Source organism: Trichosurus vulpecula, chromosome 8 (genome assembly GCF_011100635.1).
Source record: "Trichosurus vulpecula isolate mTriVul1 chromosome 8, mTriVul1.pri, whole genome shotgun sequence".
Classification (NCBI taxonomy): domain Eukaryota; kingdom Metazoa; phylum Chordata; class Mammalia; order Diprotodontia; family Phalangeridae; genus Trichosurus; species Trichosurus vulpecula.
In genome coordinates this window covers 82,874,350-82,887,521 of record NC_050580.1, presented here as the reverse complement: position 1 = coordinate 82,887,521, position 13,172 = coordinate 82,874,350, and the positions used below count along the sequence as shown (strand labels likewise).

Genomic DNA, 13,172 nt, shown 5'->3' with positions numbered 1-13,172 from the left:
CTCCAGGAAAGTCAGACAGCAGGGATCAAGAAGTCCAGGCCTAGGAAACTGGAACAAATGATCAGAATCCTAGGCAGAAGAGCATCGAAGTATAGAGTTAAGATTATGACTGTCAGTATAGTAGAGAGTGGGGTATTTGAAGATGATGAGATGGAAAAGGACACAGAAAACCTTGTTTGATACTTGGATGCTGCTGTGATATTGGGAAGCAGTTCAGTCTAGTCAAGACTGCTAATACCAATACCTCCACTAGAGTATTTAGGGGAGCCAAATAGTGGGAAGGCAATTGGTCTTCAAGGGATGAGAGGATTTAAAGCTAGAAGTGAACCTAGACATCCTATAATCCAAATTCCCCACTCTGCAGATGAGAAAACTGAAATCCTGAAAATATGTGATGAGTCTGTGATCACAAAGCTGATCTAACTCACTGCTTTTAGTCTTAGATATTATTTCTGTCAGGTTACCTCACATCTCAGGACCTCAGTCTCCTTACCTGTTAAATGATGGAGTTATACCTGTTGTCCTAAGGTCCCTTCCAGAGAGCATCTTGATGGCCACTAGTAAGGAAGTTATGTGAAATGAAACTGGAAAGGCAACTTGGAACTGGCATCTTGATGGCCACTAGTAAGGAAGTTATGTGAAATGAAACTGGAAAGGCAACTTGGAACTGGGGCCTTAAATGCTGGGCTAAGGCAATTTTATTTTATCTTATTGCTAATACTCATTATTATATGTGGCAAACTGACACTGAAATTCAGATCTTGTAATATCTATCCTAGCAGGCCCAAATTAAGACTTGCTGAAATATTAAGCTATGTAGAGTTTGAGAAGCCTTATAACATAAATCTGTATTACCCACAAACCTCCATTAACAAAGAAGACAATGTATACAGAAGTACTCAAATATTCAAATGTATCTGATCTCATCAATTTGGAAGTTTGTTCTAGTGGTGCAGATCCTACCCCATCCATTCTTTCCTATCCTGTGTAACTCTTATTGATATCATCCCGTAAATTCAACAAAGGAGGTCAGCCTCCCATTTCTCCTGACGTTGTGGGAGTATCTGTAGAACATATTGGTAGTTCACTTGTCCTTTAATCAGTCACTAAGCAAGCATTTATGAAGTACTTCTTATGTGTCAGACACTGTGCTAAGCACTGGGAATACTAATGCAAGCCAACATATCATCCTTGTTCCCAAAGAGCATTGCATTCCAATGGGGGTGAGAGGGAGACAACATATAAAAAGAAGCTGAAAGGATAGGGGGAATGGGATGAGGAATGAAAGTATCTAGTATGTATATGGAGAGAGAGAGGCACAGTAGAGAAAGCTCAGAGTACAGTGCAGACTGGAGAATAATGAGACATGCCTGGCCTGGGTACCTTTCTTAAATAAAAGTTCTGGGAAGAGCCATCCAATCAGAGGAAGAGGCCAAAAGGGCAGAAGGTACTTCCAGTGTATAAATTTTCTGACTGGAGTGAGCTTCCAGAATTGAAGAGCTTTCTGGGGCATGGTAGAGAAATTTTGGAGTGCAGTGTAGCCTGGAAAGGAATGAGATCATTCCTTATTCTTGCCACCTAACCACCCCTTCTTCTCTATCAGATAATTTCTTGATGACAACTTTTATTCCCCTTTACCCCCTTCTTCAAACTTCATTGGTTGTATATTGAAGCCTGTTTACACCCATCATAAGCTTCTCCATTGCCAAAGTGGAAGAGGAGGAAGGGGAGTGCTGATATACTGTTAGAAGTCAGAAATGATAGCTTATGGTCTTAAAGAGAGTGAGTAGCTGGAAAAATTATAAAAATACTTCAAATAGCATGACAGCTGGGGACAACTAAATATAGGGGGCAAAACTTCAGTATTGAGTTTCTCACTGTATTATAGTATACAGTGATATATTCATAATGTTGAACTTGACTAATCAAAAAAAGATTTTTAAAAGCTTAAATTATAAACAGATAAGTGTAATTCAGTTTAGAAAGATTTCTAACAATTTAAAAATTGACTCATAAAAGTTAAGCCTCAGTTATTTGTGAAATTCGTTCATGTCGATCACTACATTCTTTTATGATGTGTTTAAAAAGTAAGGTGTTACTGTACTTTGATTTTTATTTTGTTGCTGTAGATTTTTATTCTGTTTTGGGTCACCATGCTTGCTATGGTTTCAGACCAGGTTCAGTCATGAGGGAACCTAATCCAAAGAGAGGGAATGAGGCTTTTCTCATACTCTGACTGGTTATACCTCCACTATGGAATAGAACTTGGAGGAAAATCTCTAAAACTATACTTATGTATAGTTCATGTCTAGGTTTTCTCAAAAGGGGATAAACAGGGTCACTTCTAGAAAAGATATTCAGTTGTATAGAATAGATATGAGTTATAGGACAGGTATTTATTTTCTCTCCCTGCCCCCAAATTCTTAAAATACAAAAGATTCATTATATGTTAACAAATACTTAAAGTAATAATCTGTCATATCAGTTATTATTTGAAATAATTATCTGTCATGTCAGTTATACCCGCTAACTTTTTTTAGAACTGCTGCAGATATTTTACATCTAATTTGTGTCTATACTGTTGCAGCAACTCGCAAAGTCTAGATCTTCTGGCCAATTAGGAATGGCTCTTTATTACCTACAGGTTTAGAATGAACCTGTTGTTGGTCATTTTCTTCTCTTGAAGAGTGATATAGTAATAGGAAGCATCTCCTCCTGGTGAGCTGGAACCCACTCGGAAGGGAGGACCTCTCAAACTCATGTGGTAGCTGCAAAGGTTAGAAGGAACCATCTTTCAGCATTAGTGGTTACTGATGAAAGACTTGTGCTTAGGGAATGAAACCCAAAGCAGAAGAGGCAGCCCCAGAGTCTTGAGGGCCAGTTTCTGGCTCATCTTAGCAAGCATATGTTTTTACTACTGTGTGTTTCTCTTCCTTTGCTGCTGGGGGAGAGGGGAGAGAAATGCCCTCTGCTCCTTCCTGGTAATGCAAGGGAGAGCTGGCATGGTCCCAAACCACATTCTACAAATAGATATGGGTAGAACCTTTCTATATCCCTTATAACCAGCAGCTCTTCCTGCCTCAGTCACTAATAATCTTTGACACAAACTATCAGTCACAGTGACCAGGGGACCCACCAGGAGATGGTGGTTGCACATGTCCTTTAGCAGGGAGCCAAACCACTGGAAGGGTTGAAGCACATGTTAAGCTCTGTAGGAAATGCTCTAGGCCAACACCACTCCCCAAGAACACAACCCCAAGAGATGAAAATGGCTGAAAATAAAAATATTCTCAACAAAGATTGAGATGCTTTCAAAGAAGGCAAATCACCATTGAATTGTAAGCTAAGCTAGGCTGTTGTGGAGCACATCTTTAGCTTTTGAAATTGATATCTCACAAAAACTTCCTTAAACTGAGCTGCCTCCTATTCTTAAAAATTCTTTAATAGCAGAGTCAGAGATTGGTTACAGGCCTAGGTGGACAACATTAGATCCAATAATAACTCCCAGGTTATTTATGAGTATATTCTTATTTTTGTAAAATTTGAGGCCTTTGTTTTCTTAAAAGCAACTAAAATTTGGATAGAATTAAATAAAGTAGAAGTTACTAAAATGACAGTGTTAAAACTTTTAGTGCTATAGTAATCATTTTTTAAAAGATATTTTTGGAAATGTGTTTGTAACCTGCTTTGAAACCTTTTTAATCTTTAAAGTAGAGCCAGCATGCTTTTATGAGAAAATTTATTAAAAGACATGAACAGACATTCCTACTTAGTTCTGATTTTGCTGCTTAAAACATTCCACCTGTTGTCTGCATATAAAGCTGACTCTGTACCCTGGTGTCTGTCTTTTATTGCTATTTGACTAAAGGTGGGATTTTTTAAAATAGAACAGATGCTGTAACAAAAGCAGATTAAAAAAAAGTTGACAGCCATGGAATTGGTACCATTTTAAAATGCCTCTGTAATCATTCACCTGAGGCCAAAATCCAAAACACTTCATATGATTGCAGTTATTATTTCTTTTGTACTTTGTCTTATAACCCTTCTAAATATATTGTAAAAAGAATTATAGCAGATCAGGAGTTCTAAGTTATTAGAATGTTTGTGGTAATGGGCGGGGAAATTATTCTGAAAGGTGGAAATTTTGGTTATAAACTGTTAACCTTCATATGAAATTGTTAAGCATAAAAATTAGAATACATTATAGCAGTATTTATGATGAGTAGAAATTAATTCAGCTATTAAATCTTCAAATATTTTAGCCATGTTGTTAATGTTGTTCTTTTTTTCTCCAGTGTTTGCTAGCTCTGAGCCTGTGCCAGGATTCCAAGGGGATACCTTGCAGTTAGCGTTCATTGACCTCAGACAAGTAAGATGCAATAATATGCCTTTCCTTTCTTCCCCCTTTTTTCGCTTTTGAATGTTCCTACAATGTACACTTACTATGTGTATAATATACATTTGAAAAGAAATGTATTTTCTTAGAGACCTTGTTACTGATTTAATTAGTAGATGTCACTTTTCTCTGTGCCTCCATCCTGTTAATATCCCATCATGATGAATTTTCATCAGTGGATGTTTAGTTAACACTTACCAAAAATATGAACGGTAATTTGACAGCTTGGTGGTAGAGAAAACTGGTGCTATACCTACCTTAAGAAGGTTAGATGCATAAGTTAACATGAAAGTAAACTAATTTTAAGGAGGGCATGAATAATTGATTTAGGATCAGCCTCCAAACCATTAATGTTTTATTATAAGTAGTATTAAATCCTACCACATCATCAACATTGAGTTGCCTCCCTGGTTGGAGGAATACAGAGGAAGCAATGAGTTGTGCTGGTTGCTTTGAAACAATGAAGAACTTCCTGGAGGGGATCTGTTACTGAGGGAGGTTGTCTTGAGCACCCAAACTGAAAAGTCCAAATGGATGAATATTTGTTGTTCAGATTATGACATACATGCATTTGGATGGACAACTTAAAGCGTTTGTCCATGGCAAGATGGACAAGTTCACAAGATGGACAGTGACTTGGGCCTTGAGTTGAATATGAAGAGGAAAATAGGCTGGATTGCCTTCAGAAGATTCTTTACCCCAATATTCTTATGGGAACAAAGGTCCATATTTTTTAATGCTAACATTTTATCGGTGTTGTAGGTCAGTGAGATATGGAATATAATAGTCTCCAAAGAACAAAAAAATAATTATCACACAGAGGACAATGGAGAAGTTGCCTGGTAGGTGTGAGGAGGCTGCAACATAACCACTGGGGGAATTTGAAGAGTTGTAAAAATATAAGATATCATGAAAGAAATTATGATAGAAAGAAAAGATAGGCTGGTGAGTGCATTGTATGACAGGCAAACAACCAGACTGCTTCACTGGTTCACTTTCGATGCTGGGAGAAAGCAAGAAAGGTAACCAAGATGTTAGGTAGACCTTCTTTGATGAATTTATAGGAGGACATGAATAATAGTGGCACAAGAAGGGCAGACATGGATGAGTTGTGATCTTTATCACTGGAAGAAACTTTCAGATCCAGTTGAGTAACATAAAATACATAAAGTTTATTTCTATATATGATTAGCTTTATGTGTGTCAGACAGATACCCTGGGGCCACATGTGGCCCTTCATACCCCAAAATGCAATCCAAAACCAAATTAAAATGTAATTGGGACAAAATAAACAAAAATACAATAAAATGTAGACAGGGTTAATATATGGTTTCCTAGGTCAGTATGTAGCCACAGGCATCCTTATGTATAGTGTAGTGGTCATTGTTTCTATTTGAAGATGACACACTGGTCATTACTGATGACAATAGCCTACAGTTAAAATCCAGGGGTAATCTGCTTTGCTGATTTGGTCCCCTAACTCTAGTCAAAGAAACAATGGAGGAAGTGAAGATATACCCCGATTCCAGCTGATCAGAAGTGCGCTCATTATAGCAAGTTTTCCTAAGTGAGGAATAGGATCTCATCCTGGACAGAAGGAAATACCATTACCATATAAAAAAATCACTAATAGAGAAATTTAAATTAAAACAACCTGACACCCATCATATTGATAAAGATGATAAAAAAGGAAAATGACAGTTGTTAGAGGGGCTGTGAAAAAACAGGTACAATGTTACACTGTTAGTGGAGCTGTGAATTAGTTCAACCATTCTAGAAAGCAATTTGGAATTATGCTCCCAAAAGTCTCTAAACTATGCATACCCTTTGGCCTACTAAATCCACTACTAAGCTTAAACTCTAAAGAATTTGAAAAAAGAGGTTGTACAAAAATATTTACAGAGCTCTTTTTATAGTAGCAAAACATTGGAAACTAAGAAGGGTACCTTTCTTTTGGAGAATGGCTAAACAAATTATGGCATATGAATAATGAAATATTTTATTTCACCATAAGAAATTATGAAATGGACAGTTTTAGTGAGAACTGAGAAATCCTGTATGAACTGATGCAGCATCAAGTGAGCAGAACCAGGAAATAACAAAATAGCAACAATATCATAAAGAAAAACAACTGTGAAACTTGAGAACCCTGATTGATGTAATAATAAACCACAATTCCAGAGGACCAGAGATGAAGCATGCTACATAAATCTTAATTAATACACAAGTGATGGATTCAAGATGTATAATGAGACGTAGACCTTTTGGACATGGCCAGAGGGAATTTGCTTTGCTTGACTTAATATTTGTTAGGAAGATTTTCTTACCTTTCTTTTTGTTCAGTGGGGTAGGGAGAGAGGAGAATGAAATAGAATATTACTTGTTAAAATCATAAAATTAAATTTTTTAAAAATGAAAAGATCATTAAATTAAAATCATAAAATTAAATTTTAAAAAAAGGAATACCACTTATGGAGTACAATCTTCTCTCTCAGCTTTGCTAACTAGATTAAAGCCACCTTTAATCCAGCCTTCCTTCTTAAGGTATATTTTCTTGTTTCAAGGAATGAGACTACATTACAACCCAGCAGAAACATACAAAGTAGTTTAGAATGGCTCCTCATGTGCATGAGTAATTTGCACGCTGGAAATTTGAAATTGACTATGAAACATTTCCTCAGTTGTGTTTTTATTGTGTCAACTATATACTATATAAATAACATAGTATAGAATTTTCACAAGGGATTTGCAAAGTTAGGATTATGGATGTAGCTTATAAATACTTAAAAAATGTTGCTTAAAATTAAAGAAGTTGTAACACCTCTATTTTATATTTGAATCAGTAATTATCTCAGTACTAAAATCTAGGTCCTTCTTTTTCTTCCTAAAACAAGTTGTACTTTCTATCCTTAGACAACATGTAATCTGTATAGCTCACACCCATATTATCATGTCATTTTGGCTTCATTATCTGTTCAAGTATATATATTTAACCACTTGGGACCAAATGATTTCTTTTTCACATCTCTAATATTTTAATAAATCTTTAGTGAATAATGTTTATGACTATCACCTTTCTTGATTTTAATTGTCCAGGTAAGTGATTAATTAATAAAATATTAGATATATTCATGGCAAATGAAAAGGTCACAAATTATTTTGTATGTAGAATTTTTATATGTGGTTTGCATCGAAATAGCTGTCAAGATGTGAAATATGATCAAATATGATGAGAAATATGCAATAGAAATTAATGGGAATAACTGCATTTTAATTTCTCTAGTTTTGACAAGGGCTTAAGATCATTTCCCCTAATAGTTAATGATGAAATTTAATTGTAATCCTTCAGTATTTATATTAGAAAATGAGAACAGGCAACTTTTTGCTTTTGGACCACTGTGGCCTCACTCTTTAAAAAAATAGAATCCTAGATCCAGAATGTCAGCAAAAGAAAAAATATTGAAAAAGTACCTGTTTTATTGTAAACTAAATTTATGAAAAATTAAATGTTGAGATACTAAATGTTTAAACTGGTGAAAAATTGAAATATATGGAAGACTTAATATAACTATGCAGTTCACTTATACCAATATTTCCTGCTATATTTATTATGAGCGCTATTGTATAACTAAGAAGAAATTGAGATTTTATAGTAATAGTATAAGTCCCTTATCTTTATACAAACAATTCATAGTTTATTCTTTTAGTGCCTTCAGTTGAAGTTGTAAACCACAAGCACTAAAGAGGGTTCTAACACCTGTATTTACCTCTTAGTTAGATTTTTGCCTTCTCTCCTCATCCCCCACCTCCCCACCCCTACCCAGCCCACTTTCTAATCTGTGATACATTTCTGTGTTAATCGGATAGTTGACAGTTCTTTTCAAGTATACTTATGAGAGCAAAAGAGGCTCTTCTCATGGTTCTTATGGGAGGGAAGTCATGCTTCTGTTTTTTAGTTTGAATTTGATACTGCTTCATGAATTGTGGGGTATGAAAGATAAGGAAGTAGGTCCAGTGGTCAAGTTTTACCTGCCCACCCGGACTTTGCCCTGAGGTCAAACTTCTGATATTTGCTGTTCTGAATAAAGGAGTTGATGACAAGTAGGGGCTGATACAAGAGAAAAGTTAGAACCATATCAAAGCTTAAAGGCAAGAGAATTGGGACTCAATGAGAGACTGTAGCTAAAAGATGGATCAGCGGGACTGCCCTTTTAAAAAAAAAAGGTGACCTGTGAATGAAAAGACTTTATCATCCTGCCAGTCATGTGCTTGCTAATGGAAGCCAGTTATCTCAACATTTTATGGCCCACTGTCCTAACAGGACAATGTGAAGGAGTTAGCAAGCAATGATAAAAGTGAATTATTTAAATATATTTCCATTAAGGAAGTTTTAACACATGTTATTTTGAACATAATTTGTATTTTTGTGTAGATTTTTTTTCCATCAAATTGCTTACTTTAAAAAAAAGAGCTCTTCTTCCCTTCCAGTAAAAATTCAAGACACTTATTTGATCAGAACTGTGTTCTGCTTATTTATCCATACTCATTCTTAGCGTCTCAAACTCAGACCAACCAAGGCTTTCCCAGGTACATTTGCTACAAATGTTCTTCTTTCATGTAGGTCTCAGATGGAGATTGTAGGTTTATTGTATTTTATATATGAAAGCCTTGTTATTTGAAAAACAGATTTGTTTTGTGAAACTATATACAGTTCAATTCAGTAACCATTTATTAAGTGCTTACCATGTGCCAGGCATCAAGAATACAGAGACAGAGAGTCCCTGCCTTTAAAGAGTTTGCATTCTATTTGAGGGAAACAATATTTCATAGATAAAGTAAATACAAAATAAATATAAGGTAATTTGTGAGAGGAGCACTAATTTGTCCTCTTACTAGGAGAAGTGGCTTTTGAGTTGAGCCTTGAAGGGACTCCAAGAGGCAAAGGTGAGAAGAAAGGAGAGTCCATACAAAGTGTAGAAAGGAAGGAGATGGAATGTTATATATGGGTAAGCAGCAAGTAGACTAATTTGGGTGGAATGTAGCATACATGAGGGGAGCTTGTGTGAAATCTGTTTGGAAGGATAGGCTGGAGCCAGCCTAGGAAGGGCTTTAAATGCCAGAAGAATGTGCATTTTATCCTGGAAGCAATAGGGGACCACTGAAGTTTCATGATGAGAGTGGCATAGTCAGAACCATGCTCTAGGAATTGCAGTTTGGCAGCTGTATGAAAGACCAGTTGTAGAGGGGAGAGAATGGAGGCAAGAGCAACAATTAGGAAGCTGTTGCAGTAGTCCAAGCAAGAGGTAATTGGGGCCTCAACTGGGGTGTTGCCATGTAAATGGAGAAAAGGGGACAACTATAAGCGGTATTGTGGAGGAGGAATCTGTTGTCAGTTGATTAGATATGGGAAGTAAGAGAGAGTAAAGAGTTTAGAGTGAATCTGATGTTGTGAACCTTAGTGACGGAAAAGATGGTGGGGGCCTCAATAGAGATAGGAGAGGTAAGAGAAGGGGGTTGAGTTTAGAGGAAAAGATAATGAGTTCAGTTTGGAAATAAGTTTGAGTTTGCAATGCCTCTGACAGCCAGGCGGAAAATATATAGCAGGCTTTTGGTGATGAAAGCCTGGAACTCTGGAGAAAGATGAGGGTTGGATTTGGAGTCGTAGACATATGATTAATGAGATTAGATAGTGAGAAAGAGAGAGCGAGCTCAGGACAGAGCTCTGGGGTACATCCACAAATAACGAGTAGGACATGGATGGCGATCCTGAAGGGAGAATGTGGAGGAGCTGTCAGGCAGGTAGGAGAAGTAAGAGTTTCATATAAAATACTTTTTAAAAAAAATTGCCTATTTTAATATTCTCACATCAAGCTTTGTGTAAGTTCATTTTCCTCTCCATTGCTTTTTTGGGCATTTTGTGAGGCAATATAATTTGTAACAACCCATCATGTATCTTTACATTATTTTGAAAATGAGCTTTTATATAAGACCAGCATTACCCTTGCCTTCACATATCACTACTTGTCAAGGAGATAAAGTGTGTTCTGGATGATTTCTGGAATCCTTTGGTCTTACTGGTTTATTTTAAAATACTATTTTATTTTTTCCCCCAGTTACATGTAAAGACAATTTTTAACATTTTTTTTAAATTTGCGAGTTCCAAATTTTCTTTCTCTCTCTCCCTCACAACTCCCCTCCCTGAGATAGTAAGCAATTTGTTATAGGATACACACGTTCAGTCATGCCAAACATATTAGCATATTAGTCATGTTATAAAAGAAGACACAGACCCAAAGGAAGAAAATACAAATAAATTTTCAGTATGCTTCAATCTGCATTCAGATTCCATCAGTTCTTTCTCTTGAAGTGGATAACATTTTTCATCATGAGTCTCTTGGAATTGTCTTGGATCATTATATTGCTGAGAATAACTAAGTCATTCACAGTTGATTATTGTACAGCATTGCTGTTACTGTGTACAGTGTTCTCTTGGTTCTGTTCACTTCACTCTGTGTCACTTCATGTAAGTCTTTCCAGGTTTTTCTGAAATCCATTTTGGCCTTATTGTTACCAGTGTCTGAAATAATTTAAACTAAATTAAGAAAGTGTAATATTCAGAGTCAGTGTCTTAATTTATTCATTTTTCATTTGTCAGATTTTATTCAAATAAGTCATGTTGGAACTGTCATAATTACACGTGCTGCTTTTTCTTTTAATTTGGTATTAATATTGACCTTTGCTCTAATCAGCCAATGTTCTGACTGTACATAGACAGCTAATCCTAAAATGTCTTACATATTGGCATCTAGTCATTTCTTGTGGGCAAAATCAGTTAAGTACTACTATATGCCAGGCACTGTGCTAAGCAATGAAGATACAAAAAGAGGCAAAAGTCAGTCCCTTCCCCTTAAGGACCTCATAGTCTAATGGGTGAGACAGTATGCAAACAAATATGTACAAAATAATTTATATACAGGATAAATAGGAAATAATTAACAGAAGGAAGGCACTAGGATTAAAAGGGGTCAGAGAAGGCTTCTTATAAAAGATGGGATTCTAGTTGGGACTTAAAGGAAGCCAGGGAGGTTAGTAGTCAGAGTTGAGGGACAGCATTCTAGGTATGGAGGACAGTCCGAGAAAATGCTTGGAACTGAGATATGGAGTATCTGGTTTGTGGAATGGCCAGGAGGCCAGTGTCACTGGTTCGAAGACTAGATGTTGGGGAATAAGGTATAAGAAGACTGGAAAGGTAGGAGAGGGTTAGGTTATAAAGGACTTTGAATGCCAAACAGAGCATTTTGTGTTTGATTCTGGAGGCAGTAGGGAGACACTAGAGTATATTGAGTGGGAGAGGTAACATAGTCAGACCTGTGCTTTAGGAAAATTACTTTAGTAGCTGGATGGAGGATGAATTGGAGCAGGGAGAGACTTGAGGCAGGCAAACTCACCAACAGGTGATTGCTGTAATCCAGATGAGATGTGCTAAAGGTCTGTACTGCAGTAGTGGCAGTGTCAGAGGAGGGAAGGGAGTGTATTCGAGAGATGTTGCCAAGGTGAAATCTACAGACTTTGGCAACAGGTTGCATATAGGGCACGAGAGAGAGTGAGGAGTCCAGGATGATTCCTAGGTTGAGATCCTGGAGAAGCTGGGAGGATGGCAAAAGGGAAGGTAGAAAGTGGGGAGGAAGTTTCAGGAGGAAAGATAATGATTTCTGTTTTGGATATAGCAAGTTTAAGGTGTCTATTGGACATCCAGTTTAAGGTATTTGAAAGACAATTGGAGTTATGAGATTGGACTTTGGGGCAGGATAGGTAGATTTGAGAATCATCAGCATAGAGATGGTAATTAAATCCATGGGACCTGATGAGATCATTGGGTAAAGTAATATAGAAGAAGAGTAGAGGCCCCAGGAGCATACCCCGAGGGACACCTACAGTTAGAGGGCAATGTTGATACTGTTAGGCAGAGTTGTAGCTAGCTAAACAGCCTTGCCCAGATATTAATGTGTAAACCAGGAGGTTCAAATTACAGTATGTCCAACATTCCTCCAGCTGTAACATTCTTATATACTATTTGATTAATGGGCTGATGTCAATCCATAGAGAGTTTTAGCAGCATTCTAGAGGGCTCTATTCTTGGCGATATTCTAGTCCATGTATTTTATCAATAACTTCCATTACATCATGTATTTTATCAATAACATATGCATATATGTGGATGTATACATGTATGTATGTACATATAAATACTTTGAGAAAATAATTAGGAGGCACTGGACATAGCAGGTACCACATGACAAAATTTTTTTTGATAATTTAACAGGTAAGAAATAACTCATTGCCCATGTAGGAAGTTGTTTCCAGATCCACTATCTATATACAGTCAGGCCACTGACTTCTTAGAGCAAAGATTAAAATTAATACAAAACATGAAGAAAAAATGAGAACAAGATATGTTATCCAGTGAGCATGAGTACAACCTGACTTATTTAAATAGCTATTGATGCTAAAAAATGGAAATGGTTGGAGAAGCAGAAATCACTGTTAATTATAACCATTCCAAAATAAATTTTGTCAGTGTAAATCAGTTGCTATGATGAGGAGATCAAAAGAGTCTAGAAAATGTCAGCAAACACTTTACTTCCTTTCAAGCCGACAAATATGGCAGAGAAGAGTAAAATTGGTTGAGAATATAAAGGCCTCTAAAGGAGATAATGAGTTTCTGTATAATCAGGAAACGTTGTGAATATGTTCCTTAACCTGAGAAAGGGCCTTG

At 36.5% G+C, this 13,172-nt stretch overlaps 1 protein-coding gene across 6 annotated transcripts in view; it reads left to right on the top strand.

Annotated features, from left to right (window-relative positions):
- Positions 1-13,172, top strand: part of EXOC6 (exocyst complex component 6) — a 226,665-nt gene that overhangs the window by 170,398 nt on the left and 43,095 nt on the right. For all 6 annotated transcript variants that reach the window (XM_036735137.1, XM_036735136.1, XM_036735138.1 and 3 more), the window contains one exon: positions 4,296-4,369. In XM_036735137.1, the coding sequence (XP_036591032.1) occupies positions 4,296-4,369 (74 nt within the window). The remainder of the gene's footprint in view (positions 1-4,295; positions 4,370-13,172) is intronic.